General features: G+C 48.4%; 4 protein-coding genes across 14 annotated transcripts in view; 3 read left to right on the top strand and 1 right to left on the bottom strand.

Annotated features, from left to right (window-relative positions):
• Positions 1-14,432, top strand: part of IP6K1 (inositol hexakisphosphate kinase 1) — a 59,806-nt gene extending 45,374 nt beyond the window's left edge. For all 7 annotated transcript variants that reach the window (XM_081300999.1, XM_081301002.1, XM_081301001.1 and 4 more), the window contains 4 exons: positions 2,775-2,985; positions 8,481-8,662; positions 10,454-10,629; positions 11,137-14,432. In XM_081300999.1, coding sequence (XP_081157125.1) covers positions 2,775-2,985; positions 8,481-8,662; positions 10,454-10,629; positions 11,137-11,646 — 1,079 coding nt within the window. In that variant the 3' untranslated portion in view covers positions 11,647-14,432. The remainder of the gene's footprint in view (positions 1-2,774; positions 2,986-8,480; positions 8,663-10,453; positions 10,630-11,136) is intronic.
• A 140-nt stretch (positions 14,433-14,572) lies between these two features.
• GMPPB (GDP-mannose pyrophosphorylase B) lies at positions 14,573-17,077 on the top strand. Of its 2 annotated transcripts, XM_081301006.1 has the most exons (9): positions 14,611-15,191; positions 15,306-15,386; positions 15,472-15,520; positions 15,642-15,784; positions 15,996-16,154; positions 16,241-16,319; positions 16,391-16,518; positions 16,603-16,785; positions 16,870-17,077. In XM_081301006.1, exons 1-9 carry the CDS (start codon positions 15,063-15,065, stop codon positions 16,999-17,001), a joined length of 1,083 nt encoding a protein of 360 aa, XP_081157132.1. In that variant the 5' UTR covers positions 14,611-15,062; the 3' UTR covers positions 17,002-17,077. The 2 variants fall into 2 exon arrangements, with proteins under 2 accessions (XP_081157131.1, XP_081157132.1); XM_081301005.1 differs by having other exon boundaries at positions 14,573-15,191; positions 16,603-17,077.
• A 144-nt stretch (positions 17,078-17,221) lies between these two features.
• The window catches only part of RNF123 (ring finger protein 123), a 29,240-nt gene continuing 21,324 nt past the window's right edge, over positions 17,222-25,137 (bottom strand). For 3 of the 4 annotated variants that reach the window (XM_081300983.1, XM_081300986.1, XM_081300984.1), the window contains 11 exons: positions 24,470-24,544; positions 24,249-24,336; positions 24,074-24,161; positions 23,901-23,985; positions 22,429-22,568; positions 22,132-22,320; positions 21,967-22,042; positions 21,653-21,737; positions 18,053-18,195; positions 17,625-17,904; positions 17,222-17,548 (listed from right to left, as the gene is read on the bottom strand). In XM_081300983.1, coding sequence (XP_081157109.1) covers positions 17,428-17,548; positions 17,625-17,904; positions 18,053-18,195; positions 21,653-21,737; positions 21,967-22,042; positions 22,132-22,320; positions 22,429-22,568; positions 23,901-23,985; positions 24,074-24,161; positions 24,249-24,336; positions 24,470-24,544 — 1,370 coding nt within the window. In that variant the 3' untranslated portion in view covers positions 17,222-17,427. The remainder of the gene's footprint in view (positions 17,549-17,624; positions 17,905-18,052; positions 18,196-21,652; positions 21,738-21,966; positions 22,043-22,131; positions 22,321-22,428; positions 22,569-23,900; positions 23,986-24,073; positions 24,162-24,248; positions 24,337-24,469; positions 24,545-25,137) is intronic. The other variant, XM_081300985.1, reaches the window with a different exon arrangement.
• AMIGO3 (adhesion molecule with Ig like domain 3) lies at positions 18,202-21,640 on the top strand. The gene has a single exon (XM_081300997.1). It carries the CDS (start codon positions 18,844-18,846, stop codon positions 20,383-20,385), a length of 1,542 nt encoding a protein of 513 aa, XP_081157123.1. The 5' UTR covers positions 18,202-18,843; the 3' UTR covers positions 20,386-21,640.

Raw genomic sequence — 25,137 nt, 5'->3', positions numbered from 1 at the left:
ATGAGACAAATCTTATTTGCATAAATATACAGAATCTTTGACCTTCCCCCTTAGTACAACAAGCAGTAACACTAGATGATTGTGGTTGATATACTAATAAATGAAAATCTGTTGCCAAGATATGGAACATTATTGGTGGGTTTTTTTTTTTTCCTTTTTTCTTTTTTCTTTTTTTTTGTATCAGGGATTGAACCAAAGGTGCTTAACCACTGAGCCATATCCCAGCCCTTTTTTATTTTGAGACAGGGTCTTACTAGGTTGTGTATAGCCTCTCTAAGTTGTTCAAGCTGGTTTCAAACCTGTGATCCTCTTACCTCAGCTTCCTGAGCTGCTGGGATTATAGGCATGTGCCACTGTGCCTGGCTCCTTATTGGTACTTTTTTCTTAGCTTGGTTGAGTTTTAAAACACCTATATTGGGGCTAGGGATGTAGCTTAGTTGTTAGAGTGCTTGCTTCTCGTGCACAGGGTTCAGTCCCCAGCACTACAAAAAACAAACAAACAAAAAAACTCTATGGCAATAAATAGATGGGCTAGTATTCATACATGTATTTCCTAGCTTTGTCTGCTAAAAGGGCTTAATAGCAATGATACATCTGTAGCAATCAATATATCTAACTCTATCATCTTGATTTTTCTAATTACCATTTCCACAATTACAAGAAGCAGAGCTTCTTGGTAAAATGATTGGCTTCTGAGTTGAGTCAGGAAAAGTAATTCCTGTGATAGAAAGTTTAAAAAAAATTGTCAAAAATAATGGAAGTGCATGTCAAAAGTACTTAAAGAGCCAACTTTAAAGGAGTTCCAGTGGCCAACTCAAGAAGAATTTAAACAAAATATTCATAAATCCACGCTAGATAGATAGATGAGTATGAAGGGACTGTTCTTACTTATGGAACTCTAATTCCTTTTAATTAATAAATATAGGAGCAATGATGGAAACAAAATGTCCAGTAGACATACAACACAGTAATAATTGTAGCAAGCAAGAGCCATCATGGATCCTAAAATTACTGGGCTAAAAGTATAGTAAGAAACAGGATATTTAGAGAGTCTCAAAGCATCTACACATAAAATGCTCATAAATTACAACAGGAAAAAAGCTGTATAGTGGAAAAGTCCAACATATATCATCTTAACTAAGTGATCAAAGTTAAATCACCAGTAACAAGACATGGGACCTGGGTTGTATCTCAGTGGTAGATCTCTTGCCTAGCATGTGTCAAGCACTGGGTTCAATTCTCAGCAGTGCATATAAATAAATAAAAGGTTCATTGACAGTTAACAACAAGCAAGGCATATACTTCCTGAAATGATGAGGACTCAGGTTGCTGCCCAGAATAAATGGCCTCAATTTAATCATGAGGAAACACAAGATAAACCAAATTCAGGAACATCTTAGAGAAAAACCACTAGTATTCTTCAAAAGTGTTGTGGTCATTAAGGACTGAGGAATATTTCCAGATGGAAGGAGACTGAGGAGAATTAATGTGAAATCCTAGACCATAAACAGAATTAGTGTGAAAACTGCCAAAATTTGAAGATTAGTTAATATCATTATGTCTGTGTAATTTACTGGGGTTTTTTTATTTGTTTGTTTTTAATACTTATTTTTTAGTTTTAGGTGGACACAACAATATCTTTATTTTACATTTATGTGGTGCTGAGGATCGAACCCAGTGCCTTGTGCATGTTAGATGAGCACTCTACCACTGAACCACAATCCTAGCCCCTAATTTACTGTTTTTGATATTGTAAATTGTGCTGTGGAGCAGGCACATTGGCACATGCCTGTAATCCCAGCTGCTCTATAAAACAGATTGAAATTGGAGTTTAAAAACATTCCCACAGGGGTGGGGATGTGGCTCAAGCAGTAGCGCGCTCGCCTGGCATGCGTGCGGCCCGGGTTCGATCCTCAGCACCACATACAAACAAAGATGTTGTGTCCGCTGAAAACTAAAAAATAAATATTAAAAATTCTCTCTCTATCTCTCTCTCTCTGTCTCTCTCTCTCTCAAAAAAAAAAAAAAAAAAAACATTCCCACAATGGGGACTGGGACTGTAGCTCAGTGGTAGAGCATTTGCCTGGCACATGTGAGGCACTGGGTTTGCTCCTAGCACCACATAAAAATAAATAATTTTTTGTGTCCATCTACAACTAAAAAAATTTTTTTAAAAGAAATATTAAAAAAGGACTGGGATGTGGCTCAAGTGGTAGCATGCTCGCCTAGCATGCGTGAGGCACTGGGTTCGATTCTCAGCACCACATAAAAATAAAATAAAGAGATTATGTCCACCTAAAACTAAAAAAGTAAATATTAAAAAAAGAGAAATATTAAAAAAATTCAGGCCCAGATGCCTTCACTGCTAAATTATGCTAAATATTAAAACCAAATATTATCTACGCAAGCTCTTCTGAAATTTTCAAGAGGGACTACTTCCAAACTCATTCTAGAAGCCCATTATAAAAATATAAAATATTTTTCATGAACCTACACATATGAACAAAATTTTAGCAGATCAAATCAACAATATATTAAAATGATAATACAACATGACCAAGTGGGATTTATCTGAGTAAACAACAGATCAGGGTAGAGGTGGTAGTCATCTTCTTTTGGAAAGATGATGTCTGCTGGCTGCTATTCCTTTATCAGTCAGTATTTGGTTAAGGGAAAGTAAAGCCTGTGTGCAGTGGAAATGCAGATGCTAATAATCTGTGCTACATGGACCCAGCCTGTTGACATTTATTTACTGGCTGCCTTTTTTTCAACAGGTGTGGTATCTGTCTGTTTTGAGGGGGACAGTGATGGTTACATCAACTTGGTGGCCTACCCTTATGTGGAAAGTGAGACCATGGATCAGGATGACACATCAGAACGGGAGCAACCTCGGCGCAAACACTCCCGACGGAGCCTGCACCGGTCAGGCAGTGGCAGTGACCATAAGGAGGAGAAAGCCAGCCTCTCCTTTGAGACCTCTGAGAGGTAAGAGGATGGCAAGCAAAGCTTCAGTTATAATCTTTTCCTGCTGGCATAAGTACTCAGGACATATTTAGAGACCTGACACATCATGGGGAAGCATTTTCTAAAATTCAGGAGGATGATTAGTATTCTTGGGTTACCCTTGCAGGTGTGGCCTCCCCTGTGTGTCACATAAACCCAGTGATGCATCTTTCTGGAGATGGCCATAACTAATTAAGAGAGACTGAAACTCTCTCAACCCTTTGGAAGCAAGGATGCCCTGTACTGGTGACAGTAGTTTCTGTGGTTTTCTGTTATGTCTCGTACACATAAGAGAGAATGTTGAAAAGTATTGGTCTATAGTGAGATTGCAAATGCTTTCTGATTTACAGGATGTCCAAGCATGAGACCCACGATAGGCCATGCAGTCTAGTATTACCCTTATGGTTTTGTGTCTAGCCTCTGATAATCTGATATCAGTAATCCTATCCCTGAATCTAAAATTTATTGTATTGGGATTTGATTTTTCTCAAAGATTTGGAAATCCTTGTATTTCTTGCAAAAATTAATGTGAGCTTCCACTAGGATGGATATAATCAAAAGGATGGACAGTGAAAGTAATAACAGGAGTATAGAGAAATTAGAATCCTCCTCCATTGCTGGTGGGGAAGTAAAGTGGTATAGCTGCTTTGGAAACAATATGGCAAGACTTCAAAAAGTTAAACCCAAGCCAGGCACAATGGCACCTGCTTGTAATCCCAGTGATTGAGGAGATTGAGTGAGACAGGAGGATCTTAAGTTCGATTCTAACCTGGGCAACTTAGTGAGACCCTGTCTCAAAAAGGGGGTTAGGAATGTAGCTCAGTGGTAGAGCGTGACTGGATTTAATCCCAAGTACCCAGGGTTGGGGGGAAGGTAGTTAGTCATTTAACTCCTAGGTATTTACCCAAGAGAATTGAATAGTATATTCATATAAAACTTGTACATAGATTTTCTTAGCATTATTCCTGATAGCCAGACCATGGGAACAACCCATGTCCATCAGTGGGTAAATGGATAAGCACAGCATGGTACGTATATCTGTACACTGGAATTTTATTCAGCCCTTAAAAAGGAATAGAGTACTGATAAAACATACAATACAGATGACTCTTAAAAACATTAAGTGAAATAAATCAGACACAAAAGACCATATACTACATGATTCTATATATATATATAAAGTAGTTAGAACAGGCAGAGCCATAGAGAGCGAGCAGGTTAGTGCTTGCTTCTGTTAGTAGTTAAAGACAGTGGTAGTGGCAAATAGTGACTGTTAGAGGTGACACAGTTTGGTTTTGGGGTGAATAAAATATTCTGAAAATTAAGTAGTGGTTATATCCTCAACCTTGTGAATACAGTACTAAAAAACCACTGAGTTGGGGCTGGGGATGTGGCTCAAGCGGTAGTGCGCTCGCCTGGTGTGCGTGTGGCCCGGGTTCCATCCTCAGCACCACATACAAACAAAGATGTTGTGTCCGCCGAAAACTAAAAAAAAAATATATATATATATATATATATTAAAAAATTCTCTCTCTCTCTCTCTCTCTCTCTAAAAAAAAAAAAAACAACACCACTGAGTAGTAAAATTAATAACATTAGTATGGACTGAAAATAAAGTGAACTTCCTAAAATAGTGAAATAAAAATTGTACAATTAAATCACTTCATATTTAATTTCATTTAAGTAAGTTTCAGTGAGTAGGGTGCTCAAGGACTTGATTCAGAAGTTGAAATTGGGGTTTGGAACTGTTTCCCAATGGTAGAGCTCTTACCTTGCCCTTGGTTCTGTCCCTAGCACCATGCACACGAAAAAAAGTTGGGAATTTTCTTAGATGTGGCAGTAGTTCATCCCTGACATCAGATCAATTCACCAACACTTGCTGTCCACACTAGCTCCCAGCACTTTGTTCAGGGCCTAGGACATTCTAGCCCTCTTCACTTACCCTGTGAATAGTTCCCATTTATGTGAGGAAGCACAGAAACCCAATAGGACTCTGGCTGGGTGTGTGATGAATCATTTCCTGCGCCCTCAGTCAGTGGTTCTCTCTGGCCAGGTCAGCAACTGTGATGTAAGGAGAGTGCTACATATCCACTTCTTAAGTAAGCATTGTTTCCATATGTTGAACATTCTGTGGACAGATTAACTCTGTCCTGTGGAAGCACTTCTGTGTTCCTTTCATTCCCTAAGGAACTTCATCTTAACTAATAATTGGGACATAATTTGCTCAATGACAAGGAATGTTCCCCAAGTCTGTAGCTGGCAATGGGTGTTTCTCTCCCAGAAGCTCTTTAGAGTGGGCTTGCGTTTTTTTTATTTTTTTATTTTTTATTATATATTTAGTTTTCAATGGACCTTTGTTTGTTTATATGTGGTGCTGATAATCAAACCCAGTGCCTCACACATGCTAGGCAAGTACTCTACCACTAAGCTATGACCCCAGCCCAGAGTGGGCTTTCTTTTTTCTTTTTTTGGTGCTGGGGATTGAATTCCCGACCACTGAGCCCCATCCTCAACCCTATTTTGTATTTTATTTAGAGACGGGGGGCTCACTGAGTTGCTTAGCGTCTCGAAGTTGCTGAGGCTGGCTTTGAATTTAGGATTTTTTTGTCTCAGCCTCCTAAGCCGCTGGGATTACAGGCGTGCACCACCACGCCCAGCCAGAGTGGTCTTTCTTTTTGTCCTCTTAAAGTACAGAATTTACTTCATGAGTCATCTGGTAAAAAGCCAGTGAATATAGTCTCACATTGAGTTATGTTCGTGTTCAGGAACAAGGCCCTACTCTGAAAGTGACAGCTCTACCTGCAGTGATCATACTTTTGTTTTGGCTTATTAGTGGACACTCAGTCACTCCAGGGGTGAAACTTGTTTCCTCACCAGAGCTAGGGCTGCACTGTAAGGGTGATGCCAGACGCCACAGAGGCCCTGCTCAGACACTAAATTTGATTGGACTTATTTGACAAATAAGTTACCCTTATGGTTTCCTAAAGGGAATCACACACACAAAAAAGTGTCTGTAAATGGCCTCAACAGTGCTCTCTGCAGAAGAAAATGAGGGTTTTGTCAGGCCTAGATGGGTTCCTCTAGTTCCAGTTAAAGGAATTAGGGTCTCTTAACCAGTGTTGCAGAGCTTTCCCAAATTCTTGACCCTGGGAAGAAGGTCAACATTTCCAGCATACAGTAATCCTTTTGGTCAGCTTAAGTCTGTGTAACTCCTTGCCCAGTGAGAGAAAAGGCCAGCAGTTCTGAAGAGGAGACTGGCATTTGAAATTGCTGCTGTGCTCCACTTCTGTTCTAAGCTGCAGACTTGCTCTCCAATTTCCAGGCCATATTGCTTTACCAGTGGTTTGTTTTTCTGGGCTTGTCAGTGTGAAAAACAGTACTGCCATTTACTTAAAGCAAAGATTTTAATGTTGGAACATAATAAAATTGTGGTATAATTTCATCAATTGGTGTCCCTTCTTGCCAAAATACTTTTGTGGTTTGATTTATTTTAGAAATAAAATTCTCTGTAGGCTTGATGCTTTCCACAGGCACAAACCTTACCCTGAGAAACACAGGTACCTTTGGCACCTGCTGGCCTGTTCCTGGTAGAATATATCTTGCTTTTTTTGTTTTTTCTTTGTTTGTTTGTTTTTTCCCTATGATGATGTTTTCCTCCTCCACCTCCTCCTCTTTTTTTTTGGGGGGGGGGTGGTACTAGGTATCCTACCCAGGCCTGATGCTTGCTCCACAAGCATTCTACTATTGAGCTACAAACCCAACCATGTTTTTAAGTTTTTATTTTAAGATAGGGTCTCACTAAGTTGTCCTGGACAGGCTCGAATTTGTGATCTTGCCTCAGTTCTCCCAGCTACTGGGATTAAAGGCATGTACCACTGTGCTGCTACCAGGCCTCATGAAGAGATAGACAGTCATTCATAAGCACAATGCCAGCATATGCTTTTTAAAATCCCATTATAGGAGGCTTTTCTAGATGTTCTGGACCAAGGCAGGACAGTTATTCACATCCATGAAAGTGGCAGCCCGTGGTCCACCCTGTTTGCTTAGTGTGAAACTGCACCCTCATCACGTTTTCTTTCTTTTTCTCTCTCTTTTTTTGTTTTGTTTTTTTTTTTGTTTTTGTTTTTGTTTGGGGTGTGTGTGTGTGTGTGTGTGTGTGTGTGTACTGGGGATTGAACCCAGGGCCTTATGCATGCTGGGTAAATGCTCTACCACTGACCTGTAACTGCATCCCTTTTATTTTACTTTTAGTTTTTGAGATAGAGTCTTGCTAAGTTGCCCAGGCTGACCTTAAACTTGCAATTTCCTGCCTCAGCTCCTGAATAGCTAGCATTCTAGGCATGCAGTACCATACCTGACTGTGTTAATTTTTTATTGTCATAAAATGAACATTTTAACCTTTTTGAGTATACAATTCAGTGGCATTAAGTACATTCACAGTGTTGTGCAACTGACTTCTCATTCCTCCTTCCCTAACCCTTAGAAACTATTATTCAACTTTGTGTTTTTATGAATTTGCAGTTACCTCATGTAAGTGGAATCAAACGATATCTGTCCTTTTGTGTCTGTCTTATTTCAGTTAGCAAAATGTTTTCAAGTTTATCCATGATCTAGCATGTATCATAATTTCAATCCTTTTTATAGCTGAATAATATTCCATTGTATATATGTGCAATTTTGTTTAGCTGCTCATCTGTTGATGGATACTGGTGAGTTATTTCTATGTTTTTAAAATTTTTTGTGATTAATACTTCTATGGACATTGGTATAAAGTATCTGTTTGAATCCATGTTTTCAATTCTTTTGGGTATATATCTAGGCACAAAATTGGGTATATATCTAGTCATGTAGTCCTATGTTCAATTTTTTGGGTGTGTGTGTGTGTGTTTTGTTGTTGTTGTTGTTTTTGGTTTTTTTTTTTTTGAAATGGTGTTTGCTCTGATGCCCAGGTTGGTCTCAAACTCCTGAGCTCAAGTGATCCTCCTGCCTCAGCTTCCTGAGTAACTGGGACTATAGGCATGCACCACTTATGTTTAACCTTTTGAGGAACCACCACTGTTTTTCACATTGGCTGCATATACATTTGTACCTGCAATGTATAGGGTTTTAATTTCATCACATCTTGATTAGCTCTTGTTCAAATTTTTTCTTCTGATTATAGTATCCTATCCTAGTGGATATGAAATAGTATCTTCATGACATAATTTGACATGAATAATTATTTTTGAGAGATATAACGAAGAGTACTACTCATATTATTTACTCACTTTTATTGCCACACATATCTGAGACCCCCTGCCATCTGTTAGCAGGGTCTGTGGATGGCAGGTTAGGCCTGATACAATTCTTCTCTACCCTGTGACCTTAAAGATAACTTGCCTGAGTCCCATAGTGATGTGTATGTGTGTGTTTTTTGTTTTTTGGGTGTTTTTTGTTTGTTTTTTTGTTTTCGTTTTGTTTTGTTTTTTTTTTTTTAGTTCCCAGGAGGCAAAGAGTCCGAAGGTAGAACTACACAGCCACTCAGACGTCCCTTTCCAGATGCTAGATGGCAATAGTGGTCTGAGTTCTGAGAAGATCAGCCACAACCCCTGGAGTCTGCGTTGTCACAAGCAGCAGCTGAGCCGCATGCGCTCTGAATCCAAGGACCGAAAGCTCTACAGTATCCTTGACACCCCTCCTTCACCAGTGTCTTCTGGGACTGTAGGGCCCATGTCAGGGCCCCTCCAGACCATTCCCGAGGTCCCCTGTCCAGGGGCTTCTCTTTGTTCTCATCTTTGTTTTTAGACTCCTCTTCTTCCTTCTTTTACTTTCATTAACATGTTGTTTTTTCTGCCTTTTCTTATCTACATAAGATTGAAACTTAAAACTTGGCAGTCTAGAACAGACTATTGTGAGATATGTTTAAATTTGTACTTCACTATTTTAGAATTTAGTGAAAAAATGACAAGGGAGATTTTTTTTTTTCTTTTTCTTTTGGTACTGGGGATTGAACCAAGGACTTTGCACATGCTTGGTAAGCACTCTACCATGGAGCTACATCTCCAGCCCCCAGATAGAAAAATTTATTCAGCATTTATCTTAGAATTCTAAAGGGCAATAGAATCTCATCTCCACATTTTTATAGTAATGCTACAAACGTATCTTCCTTATTTCTTAGGACTGGCTGAGGTGCTGCCTTGAGTAGGACATGGTTTATTGATGGTGTCAGGAATGTGTCCAAATCTGCTATATCTTTAGTTTATTGCTTGTAAAAAGCAAAACAACACATCAATGGGGATGGTATATACCTATAATGGAAAATTATATAACCACAAAAAGGGATGAAATTCTAATATTGCTGTGACATGGATGAACCTTGAAAACATTTTGTTAAGTGAAATAAGCTAGGAACAAAAGGATAGATACTGTAAGATTTCACTAGTTTGAGACAACTGGAATTGATAAATTCCTAGATACAGAGGTAGAAGAAAAGTTTCCCAGGAGTTAGAAGAGAGAATGGGGAGTTAGTATTTAAAGGGGACAGGATTTTACTTTGAATAGATGAAGAAATTTCTGGAAGTAGATAATGGTGATGGATGCACAACAGTGTAAATATACTTAATGCCACTGAAATGATACACTTAAAAAAAAGTGGTTATAAATAGTAATTTTATTTAATACATTTTACCAATTTTTTTTTTTTTTTGTACTGGGGGTTGAACTCAGGGGCACCTGACCACTGAGCCATATCCCCAGCCCTATTTTGTATTTTATTCAGAGATGGAGTCTCACTGAGTTGCTTAGCACCTCACTTTTGCTGAGGCTGGCTTTGAACTTGTGATCCTCCTGCCTCAGCCTCTCAAGCAGCTGGGATTACAGGCTTGCGCCACCATGCCTGAAAATTTTTTTGTTGTTGTTAAGAAATAAGCTAGTGTGGGTTTGTGGTGGTGCACACCTGTAATCCCAGCGGCTCAGGAGGCTGAGACAGGAGGATCTCAAATTCAAATCCAGCCTCAGCAAAAAGTGAGGCGCTGAACAACTCAGGAGACCCAAAAAATAGGACTGGTGATGTGGCTCAGTGCTCAAGTGCCCCTGAGTTCAATCCCTCTACACACTCGCAAAAAGAAGTAAGCTGGGCACAGTGACACACACTTGTAATCCCAACTATTTGGAAGACTGAGGTAGGAGGATCACAAGTTCAAGGTCAAGTTCAACAAGTTATACCCTTGTCTCAATAAATAAATAAATAAGGATGTAACTCCATAAGTCAATTCCCAAGACTGAAAAATAATAGTTACAAGCTAGAGGTGTAAAACCCACATTTGAGAGGTGTGAAACCCACATTTGAGAGTTTGTGAGGTGAACACATTTTGCATTAGACCAGAATGCTCTTTTTTATAAAAAACCTTTCTTGTGCTGTCCTGGATGGACCAGACGGTGAGTGTGGTTGTCATTCTTGACCTTGGACCAGAATTTCTCCTGCTTGAGAACGTGGTACACCACTTCAAGTATCCCTGTGTTCTGGACTTGAAGATGGGCACCCGGCAGCATGGGGATGATGCATCAGCTGAGAAGGCGGCCCGGCAGATGAGGAAGTGTGAGCAGAGCACATCTGCTACACTGGGGGTTAGGGTCTGTGGCATGCAGGTGAGTCACCACTAGTGAGAGCCTCAGTGCTGTACTTGCATATTCTAGGTTTTGCCCATACCTAGAGGACAGTACAGAGGACAGTACCAAATGTCCTCCCAGGAGACATTTCTCCCCTTCCCTGAGACCTCCTGTCCCAACTATTGACCTGGATTTGGGTTCCAGGTTTCAGTGCTGCTGTGAGAGTCTGCTCCCTCCACAGTAGGGCAAGTAAGACCCTTGTCTAATAGCAGTATGTTCAGCTAAGCAGTATGTTCCTAGTTAAAGTCTAGTGGGGACCCAGAGCAGCTTGGAGGAGGGCTCTAAAGGTGATGACCATAGGCCCAGTAATTGCCTTTCGTAGCTCTTATGATGGCAAAACCTAGAGAGAATGTGGCCTGCCTCCTTCCAGTTGGAAGAGCAATAAAGTTCAGGTTGGTTATAGAGTGCTTTCCAGATGGTGCTTGCCCGGGGTACCACAAGGTCATCAGACTTACCTGGTGTTCACCCTGTCTCCTGGGGTTTCAGGTGTACCAGCTGGACACAGGGCATTACCTCTGCAGGAACAAGTACTATGGCCGTGGGCTCTCCATTGAAGGCTTCCGCAATGCTCTCTATCAGTACCTGCACAATGGCCTGGACCTGCGACGTGACCTCTTTGAGCCTATTCTGAGCAAACTGCGGGGCCTCAAAGCTGTGCTGGAGCGGCAGGCCTCCTACCGCTTCTACTCCAGTTCTCTGCTTGTCATCTATGATGGCAAGGAGAGCCGATCTGAGCTGCGTCTTAAGCACCTGGACATGGGGCTCCCTGAAGTGGCACCACCCTGTAGCCCCAGTACCAGCCCCAGCAGCACCAACTCCGAGGCAGGCCCCTCCTCTCCACCTAAGGTGGATGTCCGCATGATTGACTTTGCACATAGCACATTCAAAGGCTTCCGGGATGACCCCACTGTGCATGATGGGCCAGACAGAGGCTATGTGTTTGGCCTGGAGAATCTCATCAGCATCATGGAACAGATGCGGGACGAAAACCAGTAGGCCCAATTATGGGCCCCCCGGGACCCCTTCCTCTCCACCCGCAGGCAGGGACCATTGCTCTGAACTTGCCATGAGGACACACAGACTTGCTTTTAAAGGGTTATATTTCTCTTTGGTGTAAACTAAAAGAAATGTTTTTAGCTGTAGCCTGGAATCCATATATATAAAGTGAAGGAGGGCAGAACATGCGTCCTCTTGGCCAGGCTCCGTAGCTCTGTGGCTGTGACTGCTGTGTCCAGGTTGACTTAGGAAGGAGGAGGTGCCCCTGGTGGGCTTGGCAGCAGAGACAAGATGCCCTTGGACTTTGGTTTCTCTTACCTAGGTCTTTAGGGTCTGTGTCTGCAGGGTCCTGCTGATTGTGTAATGAAGCCCTGGACTGGTACAGGGCCCCTCCATGCCCACTCATCCTTTGTTCCCCCAATATAAGAGGGGATTGGTCCCTATCTCTTGGGAGCTTTTCAGTTTTGTGCTGTGGGTGTCAGCCAGCTCTTGAACAGATGCCCTTGTCATCAGAAAGCTGACTGCACACAGCTGGACCCATGTTTCTTGGGTCTGATTTTGGCATGGGGCTACATTCATGAAGCTGAGCTGAAGCCAGTTTATGGCAGCAGGCAGGCCTGGTTTCTCCATGGACCTGGCACATAAACCTGCTGCTCTGCTCAAAACCCCAGCCAGCCTCTCTCAACAAGATCCCCTTGCCTGAGGAAGCCAACCCCTTGTGTCCCACTGAAGGGCACCACTCTGTTTGCTGAGAAGAGTGTGTTCTGGTAGGCCATGGGGCCTGTAGGGGCCCTGGACCATACAGTATTTGCAGTTCTTGTACTGTGGGTGTGAGTGTCTTCTAGTTTGGGCAGCTGTGCTGCCTCTGGATGGGCTGCTCCTCCCAGGACTCAAGGGCTGTGGTATGCTCAGGGTCTCTCACTTCCCCAGGCAAAGCTCAAGGAGGCAGCCCATTGTGAGGGAGAATTTTAAGCTTGTCTGCTCTTAGAGACATTGGGCCCTGGGTGCATGCAGGTGCCCAGATTATGCTATTGAGAGCTTTGTCTGAATAATCCTGGGGTCCATCAGTTTGTCCATTTGTCCACCTGCCAGCCCCTATACTGTGGGGAGCCTTCCTTTGGGGTGTTGCCTTGTTTGTTAGTATATTGATTTCCTTCATACTTTCCTCAGCAAAATAGTCTTTTATTTCTGAGGTGAGCTTTTGCCCCTTTGCCCTTCCTCAGCAGGTGCTGCTTTTTTTTTTTTTTTAAACCTGGTTCCAGAATGAATTTTAGGGTTATTTCCCTGCTGGCCTGGCACCCTTCCTATGGGCCTGGAGTGTGGCCCTCAACACTCAAGGGGTAGCCCTTTCACGTAGTTTTAATCATTCTTGCTGCCACCTTTTAACGGCATGTAGTTTTGCTGCCTCTAACACAAGGTGGCCAGCAGGTGACAGGCACCACACTCAGTCATTGCCAAGGTTAGCATCCTTTCCTATAAGCTTAGGGCCACTGTCATTGTCTCTTTTGACATGTCCCTGTTTTGGGCATTAAAGGTAAGCCTGCTGGCCTGTGTTTGTGAGAAGCCTTGGTAACTGGTGACCTGATTCCTGGCCTTTAGAGATGTAGTCTCTGAAATGGGGTCCTTGATGGATCCTACCTCTCTAAGCCCTCCAACCCTGGTGCCAGTGGTGGGCAGGTTCCCATTCCTTGGGGCTGGGAGGCACAAATTTGCCTGTTTCTGGTAATAACCACCTTCTCTCCTGTACCATTCTGTGGTTTCAGCCAGAGGGAAAGGTCATTGTTAGCGTAGCTGATATTCCCTGGCAGTGGGGAGGATAAGAAGAAGGATTTGGGGCCACTGCCTGGGGACATGAGATGCCACCCTGTTCTGGTACTACTCAGCACAGGAGGCTGTACTCGTTTATTGTGTTTTCCTGGCACTAGAAATAGTGGAAGGGCTGGAATTTGCTGCTTCTCCCCCAGGGCAGGGCCTTTCTTATCAGCACTTTTGGTACCTGGAAACCCAATCATTATTTGATGGGTGGTGGCAAGCTTGTGCATGCACATTTTCTGCCACTGCTCCTTCTGCCTGGCCCAGGCTAGAGAGTCCTAATGCTGCCAGGCCCTGCCTTCCCATCCCCAAATCAGGACCAAAGTGCAACTGGGGATCATGGGTTGGGGTGCTCAGGTCACCCTTCTCGGTTATTTTCGCTGGGCTGGGCCAACGCCAGACCCCGCCTCCAGGGTTGGGGTGGAAAGGGACTGGTGGTGCTTAAAAAGGAAGGGGACCAATGTAGCAACTTGCCAGGAACCCCACCCTCTCTTTTCTGGGTCTGTGCAATGGGTATGGGGATTCCCACCAAGGGCCAGAGGCCTGGGTTAGTTTAGTAGCTGCTACTCACCTGGCCATGTGCACGTTCCCTAGATGCAGACTGCTTTTAACTTTACAGCTGTACAATTTGGTTATGTTCGTGCCGATTTAAAAAAATATTTTAATGAAGAAAATGGCGACCCCCGGGAAGGACGTGGTTCCTTTGCTCCTCGGGGACGTGTAAGACCTCGCATTCTGGGAATCACTCTCCGCTCTTCTTTTTCCTGGAAGCTAAACCTGTCCACGCCACCCGAGGCCTGCGCCTGGATACTACAGGTGACTCCGGCCTCGACTCGCGCAGTTGCATTTCCTTGGACCTTGCGTGTGAGGGAGGGGTGCCCAGGCCGAGCCCGCCCCTTTCTGTACACCCAGCGCTGCCCACCCCGCTTGTGTCTGAGGTCGTATATGTCAAAATAAAGCCGCTAGAAATTGTAGCTTGTCCGTATCTTTCTGAAAACTTAGCAGCTCCAGCGTGAATCCAACCAGCCCAGCACCGCCAACGGCCTCCAACCGCGTGATCCACTCCTCCCAGGGTCGGAGTGCAGGGGGCGGGGCCCTGGATAGCAAAACAGGGCCACAAGCGTCTACCCTGCAGCCAATCTAGCTCCCGTAGGGAGTGAGGCCTTGCCCTTGGCGCCAGTTCCGCATTCGGTTCCGCCAATAGACAGGTGACCCGCGAGTCTCTTTCGGGTCCCCATAGCAGCCTGGCGCACTCAGGCTCTCATTGGTTACGTCTTTGGTAGTGCCGCGCCCAGCGCTCCGACGCTGGCGGCCGTGCCACGTAGACAGCAGCTGATTGGCCCGCTGGGGTCACGTCATTGCCCGCGCCTAGTGTGGTCTGAGTACTCTGCCAGCCGCCCACCGCCCGCTAGGTAACTTGTGTTCTTGCGGCCGGGTGCCGGCGTCAGGTTAGGCCAGGCGAACAAATTGAAACCAGAGTTGGTCAGTCTGACTGGTGAAGGGCGTGGGGCAGAACACAGCGGGTGTAGTTCGTGGCCAGTGTTGGCCAGGCGGGGTGCAGGCACCTTGGAGCCCAGGATTGACTCCCGTCGCCCACAGGCGAGATGAAGGCACTGATCTTGGTAGGCGGCTATGGAACGCGGCTGAGGCCACTAACGCTGAGTACCCCGAAGCCGCTGGTAGACTTCTGCAATAAGCCCATCCTGCTGCATCAAGTGGAGGCCCTTGCTGCGGTAAGGCCCGAGGTCTGTCCTGGGCGGACGAGGGACGTCTAGCGACTGAAGGTCAGGGGTGCCCGTACCTACCGGCTGAGCCCGCCTGTTCGCTGGCTTTATCCTGTCCGACAGGCAGGCGTGGATCACGTGATCCTGGCTGTGAGCTACATGTCGCAGGTGCTGGAGAAAGAAATGAAGACACAGGAGCAGAGGGTGAGGCACGGACTCTTAGCCGGTTCTGTTGGTCCACCTTCCTGCTCTGGAGGGAGAATCTGACGAGGTGACTTCTCCTTTCCAGCTGGGAATCCGAATCTCCATGTCTCATGAAGAGGAGCCTTTGGGGACAGGTCAGTGGATACAAGAAGGTTCCTTGGGGAGGGTTTGCATCCAGAAGAGGGTGGTACCTGCTGAGCCTGAATTCAGGGATTCAGATCCCCAGCAAGGCCGTGATCTGCTCCCTTCCCCCAGCTGGGCCCCTGGCATTGGCCCGTGACCTGCTCTCTGAGACTGCAGACCCTTTCTTCGTCCTCAACAGCGACGTGATCTGTGATTTCCCCTTCCAAGCCATGGTGCAATTCCATCAGCACCATGGTCAGGAGGGCTCCATCCTGGTAAGAGACCAGGTCTTCCTTCTCCTTTGACATTCCCTGCAACATCCCAGCCCAGCTTCCCTTGCCCCCACCACCCTTTGATCTTTCTCCTTATAAGAGCACAGCTAAGCAGTATCTTCTAAGTATTTGGGACAGAATCCCTGAAACTTGGGACAGCATATGTGTAAAGGTTTAGGAACACTGGACTAGGCCTAAGTCCCCCTGTATTCAGGTGACCAAGGTGGAGGAGCCTTCTAAGTACGGTGTGGTGGTATGTGAGGCTGACACGGGCCGCATTCACCGGTTTGTGGAGAAGCCACAGGTATTTGTGTCCAATAAGATCAACGCAGGCATGTACATCCTGAGCCCTGCAGTGCTGCAACGCATCCAGGTGTGTAGAAGACAGCTGCTGGGTGGGCTAGGGTGGGACAGGCCATTACTACCATGACCCTGCTCACAAGCTGCCCACTCCCACAGCTGCAGCCTACGTCCATTGAAAAGGAGGTCTTCCCCATTATGGCCAAGGAGGGGCAGCTATATGCCATGGAGCTGCAGGGTGAGGCAGAGAGGTCATGGGTGGGGGTGGTCTGTGGCTGGGCTGAGCCCCTGATGCATCCCTCCCTACAGGCTTCTGGATGGATATCGGTCAGCCCAAGGATTTCCTCACTGGCATGTGTCTCTTCCTTCAGTCACTGAGGCAGAAGCAACCTGAGCGATTATGCTCAGGCCCTGGCATTGTGGGCAATGTTCTTGTGGTGAGGCCTTTGTCCAGCCCATCATTAATCCCTTCAGTCCCTAGGGGACAAATGGCCCAACTGTATTTTCCCCATTGCTCTCAGGATCCAAGTGCCCGTATTGGCCAGAACTGCAGCATTGGTCCCAATGTGAGCCTGGGTCCTGGTGTGGTGGTGGAGGATGGCGTGTGCATCCGGCGGTGCACAGTGCTGCGGGATGCCCACATACGTTCCCATTCCTGGCTTGAGTCATGCATCGTGGGCTGGCGCTGCCGTGTGGGCCAGTGGGTAAGCCAATGGGCTGGGCCAGATGGGAAGAGGGCCAGAAAATGCATCTGCCTCACTGACAAGGTCTTATCCCCCCTCACCCAGGTGCGTATGGAGAACGTAACTGTGCTGGGTGAGGATGTTATAGTTAACGACGAGCTCTACCTCAACGGAGCCAGTGTGCTGCCCCACAAGTCTATTGGTGAATCAGTGCCAGAGCCTCGTATCATTATGTGAGGGGATGCCTGGGGCTGGCCGAACCCCTATTTCCCCATCAGCAAGAGGAGCACTGGCTTGACACACAAAAGGCCCTGGACTTGGTGCTATTTGTCTGGGGAGGATTGGATGAGGATGAAGCTGCTGAACACCTGCCTTCTCACTTGGACATAAAGTAGCAGAATCCCTGCTGGGCCACACCCTACAAACCCCACTCCCTTAAAAAGGGCCAGGCCAGGGCTGTATGGAATAATAATTTAATGTTTACTGTGGCCCTGATTGAAAGTCAAGCCCAGACCTTATTAGGGCCATGGCCAGGCTCTTACCAATGGGGCTACACATAGACAAAGAGGTTGGATATGGTGGGGGTGATAGGGAACAGGGCAAGGGAAACTCATAAATAGGTCTCTGCCTGGGTCTGGGTTTGCAGGTGGAGGTTTGGCAGGCCTAGGCAGCTGAGGAGGTGGTGCTTGTATTAGCTGCCTTGTCCCAGTCCTCTACAGACACGATGGTGGCTTTGCAGAAGAAGCAATCCTTGTTGTTCATCAGATGCTGGTTGATGCAGGCTCTGCAACGGGGAGGGGATAAAGACTGTCTTGGATGTTCCTACTGCCCCTTCCCAAAGCCCATGGGGCTCCACTTACTTGCAGGACTTGTGTCCACAGGGCTGGAACACAGCAGAGATGGGGTGGGCATAACAGATTGGGCAGAGATCTTCCTCACTGGTGGGCTGCAGAGAGGGAAGTGAAGGGTGGTTGGATATGCTATGCCTATATTGGTGTGCACACATGTATTCAAGTAGCATGGGATGTGCTGTGGTCCCACTCACCAGGGATGCAGCTGCTGCCTGGGCAGATGCAAAGGTCAGATGTGTCAGCATCTGTTCCACTTGTGCCAGCTCCTCAGCATTGATATAATCAGTATCTGGGATAGTGGTAGGTGTGTCAGGCCAGATGTAGCCTAGAATCTGGTGCCTTTTGAATATTCCCAGGCTGGGGATTTGCTGTTCTTGGAGGTCCTGACTTCAGAGTCCCAGATCTTTTTTTCCCTTAACCACCCCTGGCCCACTTACAGCTCTGCAGGGAGAAGCGCTTCCGGTCTGGGGCAGGCAGGACAGTGCCAGGTGCTGGGGGCTCAGGCTGCCCCAGAAGATAGCATATGGATCGGAGCTGGAAGCAGGGGTCAGCCAAAAGCACTGATGTGGCTCTCTCTGTCCTAGGTAGGGAAGGGTATATAATGTAATCAGAACACTGGGGGACTCCTGGGGTTGTTTGACCGTCCAAACCTAATTGCATTAATGCCTTTATTTCCACCTCCCAGCTGCAACCTTCTTCTAAGTCCTGGGGGGGGGGGGTCTCAGTGAAATCACATGCAGCCCAGGTACCAGTTTTGTGGGCTACCATAAAACACCTAAAGTCCACCTGCCCCATGAAACAATAATCCTTCAAATAAAGAACATTAGGAGCAGTTTACCATTCTCCCCTGGCTGCCCCTTTTACTCTTCTGGTTTGTTGGCTAAGGGAAGGCTGGGTATTGGAAGTGAATTCGTACCCCCCCTGGTGGCCATAGGGGTTCTTAAGCGGCAGGGGATGTGGTTTCCCCGCCCCTTGCAGCGGGAGCCAATAGAAGCCCGATGCCCCACCCCCTGGGCCGGCTTCTCTAAGCGACTATTTAGAAGTCGACCAGGAAAAGCCCTGGGAGAAAGCAAGGGGAGACAGAGCTGACTGCAGCGTCCATCTGAGCTGAGTAAAGCCAGCATTGTGCCTCCTCGGCCGTGGACCATCCGGCACCACGCTTGTTGGGCCAGAACAAGAGTGGGTGAGTCCTGGATTTGTGACCCGCACAAGGCTGCCCTCATTTTTGATGGTCGCCGCCATGGCCTGGCTAGGGCTGCTGGGTGCCCTGCTGTGCATGCTGCCGGTCGCCACGTTAGGCACCCGAGACCCTGAGGGCTTTCTGCCCGCTGTGCCCCACAACTGTCCCAGAAAATGTGTCTGTGCTGCTGATCTGCTGATCTGCGCAGGCCTGGGGTTGCAGGACGTGCCAGCCACGTTACCTGCAGCTGCTGCTGAACTCGACCTGAGCCACAACGCACTCCAGCGCCTGCGCCCCGGTTGGCTGGCACCCCTCTCCCGGCTGCGCGCCCTGCGCCTAGGCCACAATGAACTGGATGCGTTGGGTCACGGAGTCTTCAATAATGCCAGCGGCCTAAAACTCCTTGACCTATCATCTAATGCATTGCGGGCACTTGGCCCCCATGACCTTGATGGACTTGAGGCACTGGAGATGCTGTTTCTGTTCAATAACCGCCTGGCACACTTGGATGAGCATGCCTTCCACAGCCTGAGTGCACTCAGCCGCCTCTATCTGGGCTGCAACGAACTCATGACCTTCTCTTTCAACCACTTGCACGGTCTGGGTGCGATCCACCTGCGCACCCTGGACCTCTCCTCCAACCGGCTGGGACGTGTCTCTGTCCCTGAGCTGGCCGCACTGCCAGTCTTCCTCAAGAATGGCCTCTACTTGCATAATAACCCGTTGCCCTGCAACTGCCGACTCTACCACCTGCTGCAGCGCTGGCACCAGCGGGGCCTAAGTGCGGTGCGAGACTTTGCACGTGAGTACACGTGCCTGGCCTTTAAGGTACCCACATCCCGTGTGCGCTTCTTTGAGCACAGCCGTGTCTTTGAGAATTGCTCAGCTGCCCCAGCTACCAGCCTAGAGCAGCCTGAAGAGCAGCTGCACGCACAGGTGGGTCGGTCCCTGAGGCTTTACTGCAACACCAGCGCCCCAGCTGTGCACATTGCCTGGGTTTCACCTAAGCACGAACTGCTTGTAGCACCAGGATCCCGAGATGGCAGCATTGCAGTGCTGGCAGATGGCAGCTTAGCTATAGGCAAAGTGCAGGAGCAGCATGCTGGTGTCTTCGTGTGCCTGGCCACTGGGCCCCGCCTGCACCACAACCAGACACTTGAGTACAATGTGAGTGTGCACTTCCCACACCTGGAGCCTGAGGCTTTCAACACAGGCTTCACCACACTACTGGGCTGTGCAGTGGGCCTGGTACTGGTGCTGCTGTACTTGTTTGCACCACCCTGCCACGGTTGCTTCCGGTGCTGTCACCAAGCCTGTCGAAGTCACCGCTGGACCCGGGCACCCAGTTCACTCCAGGAGCTGAGTGCACAATCCTCAGTGCTCAGTGCCACGCCACCAGATGCACCCAGCCGCAAGGCCAGTGTCCACAAGCATGTGGTCTTCCTGGAGCCTGGCAGGAGAGGACTCAACGGGCGTGTGCAGCTGGCTGTAGCTGAGGACTTCAATCTGAGCAATACCATGGGCCTACGGTTCATGGCTAGCTCTGAATCTGCTAGCTCCACAGGCTCAGAAGGTCTCATGATGACCTAGGCTGCCCAGTGCCCTCCACTCAGGCCATGACCCTCCTGCTGCTTGCTCTGCTCCCTGCTACCATACAGAGAACTGCCAGGTGTTAGTGGGAAGCATTGTACCTGGTCCGACAGCTTCCTTTGTGGTTCCTACCTGAACCACAATGGCCCTATTCATAGAAGAATCAGTCTCTTAATTTCCTCCTGCTCTGCCTAGCACGGGTCCCCAAGGCCCCAGACCCCAGCAGAACCTGCTAGTGTCTGCCTTTCCTGGGACCTCCTACTGTCCCAATGTCCCTTAAGGATGGGGGACCAAGTCCATCTGGAAAAGCTCTTACATTAGAGCCCTAGGAACCCCTTCAGTGGCTGAAGCAGATATGAAGGAGTGATACAGAACAGTCAAAGCACACCACCTTCCCCTTCCCATACCTGGGGCAGGGGTCTCACAGGGGAAATGATGGAGAGCTCAACTCCAGCCCGTGTTCCTAGAGAAAGGAAGAAACATCCTCCCTCTGATGACACAGCACTCCCCCAGCTACCAGCAGCCAACCTTCTGAAAGCTTCACAACTGCATGCACAGTCTGGTGGGCAGGCATTAGGAAGGAGAACCCCTGGGGACCTGGCCTGAGCCCCAGCCACAGTGGCCCTGCTTTCTCCAGCAGTCATTTCAAGGCAAAGTTCATTCCATGGGCTCACAGCACAGCAGTAAAAAGCCTGGCAAGCAAGGCCAAGCTGAGAGGGCCCAGATGGAACTTGATGTCCCTGAGGGCAGGAGCCTTTTAATGGCTGGCACTGTTCTCAGCCTAATGGTTTGAGGCGGTGCCCTGGCTTCATATGCACCTCACCACTCCCACTGCAGAGAGGCAGGGAAGGGGTTCTAGGAGCCCCTCAGGTATAGGGGCTGAGCTATGAGTCCCCATGGCTGTCTTGGACCCTGCTGTTAATGGAATTTTGTAATAAAGGTAATCCATGCTCATTGAGGCCTTCACTGACAGGCAGCATTGTAATGTGCTTGGCTCTTGATCTAGCAGTGTTGCCCTGGCCATCAAAGGATGGTCTGCCCTATACCCCCACTGCTACCTGAGCAATGGCCACAAGCCAGGGCACTCTGTCCTGCTTGGGTCCTTGATTCTTCAACCCAGAGCAGCTGCCACTGTCACCTACTTAAGCAGTTTATATCTCACCACCTTCCCTCTACCTTAAAACCTGACAGTGAGGCCCATTTATAAGATAAGGAAACGGGTACAGGGAGGTCCTGCCCAGCTCCCATGGGAGTCTCAAAAACTTACTCTGAGGCTTGACCACGCACCAGGAGCTGTACCAGGATGCCTGTCACTGCCACAAGGATAGGGTAGTGGTCCACACTTTCTAGGCCTAAGGGGAGGGAAGGAAGAAAATGAACCTCCCTCATGCTCCTGGGGCAGAGGCTCCAGGCCTGGCTGATGCCATCAACCCTTCTCTCTGACAACTCTACAGAAGGGCCAAGCTGGGTTGGGGGTGCTGAGCCTGGGTGTCATGGTACAGAATAGAGAATCGGGCATCATGCTCCTGGCAGAGGACTCAAGGCCTATTGTGTAGGGGTGCAGGGCATCTAGGTTCTTACCAGGTAGTCGTAGGGTGACCACACGGTCAAACAAGTTCCTCTCAGCTGTCACACGGTTCAGCACCTGATTCAGCAGCTGTGGGGGCAGGAGCCTGTTGGTACATGGACAAGCTCACCAGTGGGGTATCCCCAGGATCCTACCCTCCTTGCCCTAGATGGACACACCTGTGCAAGACGCCGCAGCAGCATCTCAGAGGTCGGCCGGGCCCAGTCAAGGAATATCTCAGGCACCAGTGTGATGGTCATTTCCAAGACACGCAGCAGGCTGACTGAGAGGTCAAAGCAGGTGGCACATACCTTGAGCTGTCTGCTGTCCACAAAGTTTCGTTCCAGGCGTTCAGCAGCCTGCTGAATCTGTGCAGCCAACAGGTAGGCAAGCAGCAGTCAGAGGCCTGGCTACAACCCAGGTCCACACCTTGGTCCCTTTACCACCCTGGCCCACAGGGCCCCACCATGGCCTACCTCCTGGATCATGCCGATGAACTCAGAGAAAGCCCAGTTGAGTTGGTTGAGGACACTGTTGAGGAAGCTGGGTGCCACATCAGAACCCTGCCGCAGCAGGTCTGCCATGTGCTGCTGCAGCAGGGTAGAGGGGCAGGGTTCTGCAAGCGGATGGGAAGGCACATTATCAAGGACTTCAGAACAGTATTCCTGCCTGTTTGCCTTTGTCCTCACCCACTGGTATAAGAACAGAAAGACGGCTCCTGGGAAACATGCAGGTCAGGGTACAGAACTACCTGAGGATTAGAGCTCAACTGTCCCCTCCCTCTCTGGGGCAAACCAAAAGCTGCAGGTGTGTCCAGCCCCATACCACATCATCCACCCTAGGCCTAGGGCAGTTATACAGCTGCAGCCTGACCCCAGCAAGTTCTGAGTCACATGCCCATCAGACAGGGCCAGACATAGAGCAACTTAGACTTTTCCCCACTAGCATTGAGGCCAGATTCTCCAAGAATCTACTCTGGGCCCTGCTTTCCTCCACTTTCCTCTGCTGCCCTTGGCCTCGCCTTGACATGTGTCTGAAGTGGTGGACGCCAAGTCTGGGCTGACAGACAGTGGTAACTAGAGCTCTCAGCTGCAGCTGTCTCAGCATATCTCACCACTCCTCTAGATGCAAATCAATAGTTCCTTCAGCCACAGAACAGATCTGGCCTCCTCGCTATTCTCCACTTGCAGCTCAGTTCTGCCCTAGAGGCAGGTCTGAGATATTTGGCAAGGACTTGCTGTGTGACTTTGCCTAAGGCATTCAGCCTCTCAGAGGTCATTTTTTCAGACCAAAGCACAGGCTACAATGGGAGACAGGCATGGTGAGAACAGTGGGTACAGGCTGGTCAGACTAAGGCCTTGGGCCAGGTCTAATGAAGGTCCTCTAGCTCAAGAGACTGCAGGACACAGGAGAGAGACCACACATAGGCTCTGCTCCCAACCAAATGCCTCTTACTCCAGGAAGCCCCATGATCATCCCTTGGGGCTCTTGCCCATCTCCAGCCTATGCATATCTTGCCTCAGGGATGCAAGGCCTAAACTAAGCCCTTTGTCTGGCACCAGCAGATACCAAAGAAGGAGCAGAAGCACACAGTGCTGTGACAAGCCTGGAGGTCAAGGAGCTGGCATAGAGGGCAAGGGACAGAGTGTCTACTCCAGCAGCCTGGGTAAAAATGGCACCTTTTCACTGTGACACTTGCAAAGCAACAGGCCCAAAGAGTACAAATGGAACCGTGGAGTGAGAGGGAGTAGTCCCAGAGCATCCTTAAACTGGGAAGAAGCAGGAAAAATGCAAGCCCCAAGGTACAAATGGAGTTTGGAGCCAACACAAGTCCAAAAGAGGGGCTGGTAGGAGCAGAAGAGTCTGAAAGAATCCAAGAGCAATGGGCAATCCAAGCTTTTTTGCTCAGGAGGCTGCCAGGCAGAATATGCCCAACCTGGATACTTACTCTGGAGGCTGGGCAAATTGGCATCCTCTGGCTTGGTTTTCAGCAGGTGTGGCAGCCGTGTATAGCGGTACCCGAACCCACAGCCCTAGGGGTGGGGCCAGCTGAGGTCAGTGGGAAAGAGCTACCTCCCCCCCCAAAGGCAGCCTCAGCAGCCCCCCTAAGGTCATGCTTACCCTCCAGAGCCGCACTAGGATCCAGTTGGTCTGGGCCCAGGGCCGCTGCTCATAGGGTGCCAGGAGATTCCTCACCATGGTGATACGCCTGTAAGGGTGAGGGGTGGCAGACACATGGTGAGGCAGGGCAAAGTGCTGTGCAGGACAGGGTGTGATTCCCCAACCCCCTACTCACTGATCCTCAGGGATTCTTTCCACAGCCCGCAGAGAGTGTGGGTAGCACACGTAGCTGGCCAGGGCCTGCATCAGTGAGTCTCGAATGTCTGCCATAACAGGCCATGCCTTAGCAGGTGCCCAGCATAAGCCCTATCCCCATGCCACAATATACACAGAAGACAGCCCACCAGAGGTGCCATCCCATCCCCACCTCCCTGGGCCCTCTGCAGGGCACCTCACCAGTGCCTACTATGCGTGTGTCAGCAAAGTGTTTGGCAAGGATGGCAGCCAGGCGAGTCAGGGTCTCTTCATAGCCTGCAAGGGTGGGCAGAGAAAACCACTGGCTGGGAGCAGGGGCTCCAGGGACAGACATGTCCCTTGGCAGAGTGGGTGGGCTTGGGTAGTAGGCTCCAGAGCTAGCTCCAAAAGCCAATCTGGACCTGGGTTGGCACCTGGGGACATTGGGTAGAGCACTCAAACTAGCAGTTGGGGAAGGTAAGGCACAGACTCACTGTGGGGGGAGGGCCTAATCTGGACTCAAACTCATCTTAACACACACATTTGTTGACTCAGCAATCAAAGTCACTGGACACTCACAATTGTGTCTTTGAAGACAAAGCCTGCACCAAGGCCTGGGCAGGGCAGGGTTGGGGCCTGGCAGCTCACACAGCCTGATCCAGAAACCAAATGCCAGGCCCAGCCTAGAATCAGTATCTTGGAGAAGCACAGGATTCTCTGTGGCTATAGCAGGGCCCCACCTCCTGCTATAATTTACAAAGATAGTCTGCCCTTGACCCACTGCCACATACTGTGACTAGCGTCAGGGTGCTTGGGTGAGGGGCCACAAGGCTGCTCAATAGCATCAGGAAGAAGAAACCAGGGGTCCCACTGCACCATCTATTTTCCCT

Source organism: Spermophilus citellus, assembly GCF_964194105.1.
Source record: "Spermophilus citellus genome assembly, chromosome: 7".
In the NCBI taxonomy this organism is placed as follows: domain Eukaryota; kingdom Metazoa; phylum Chordata; class Mammalia; order Rodentia; family Sciuridae; genus Spermophilus; species Spermophilus citellus.
Note: the sequence above shows the minus strand (reverse complement) of the source record. Positions and strands in the feature narration are given on the sequence as shown.

Excerpts from the sequence above, each read along its gene's own strand:
- AMIGO3 (XM_081300997.1), top strand. The coding sequence starts at position 18,844 with ATGGTCGCCGCCATGGCCTGGCTAGGGCTGCTGGGTGCCCTGCTGTGC.
- GMPPB (XM_081301005.1), top strand. The coding sequence starts at position 15,063 with ATGAAGGCACTGATCTTGGTAGGCGGCTATGGAACGCGGCTGAGGCCA. Across the intron at positions 15,387-15,471 it reads TGAAGACACAGGAGCAGAGG|CTGGGAATCCGAATCTCCAT; the intron begins GTGAGGCACGGA and ends TCTCCTTTCCAG. Across the intron at positions 15,521-15,641 it reads AGAGGAGCCTTTGGGGACAG|CTGGGCCCCTGGCATTGGCC; the intron begins GTCAGTGGATAC and ends CCCTTCCCCCAG.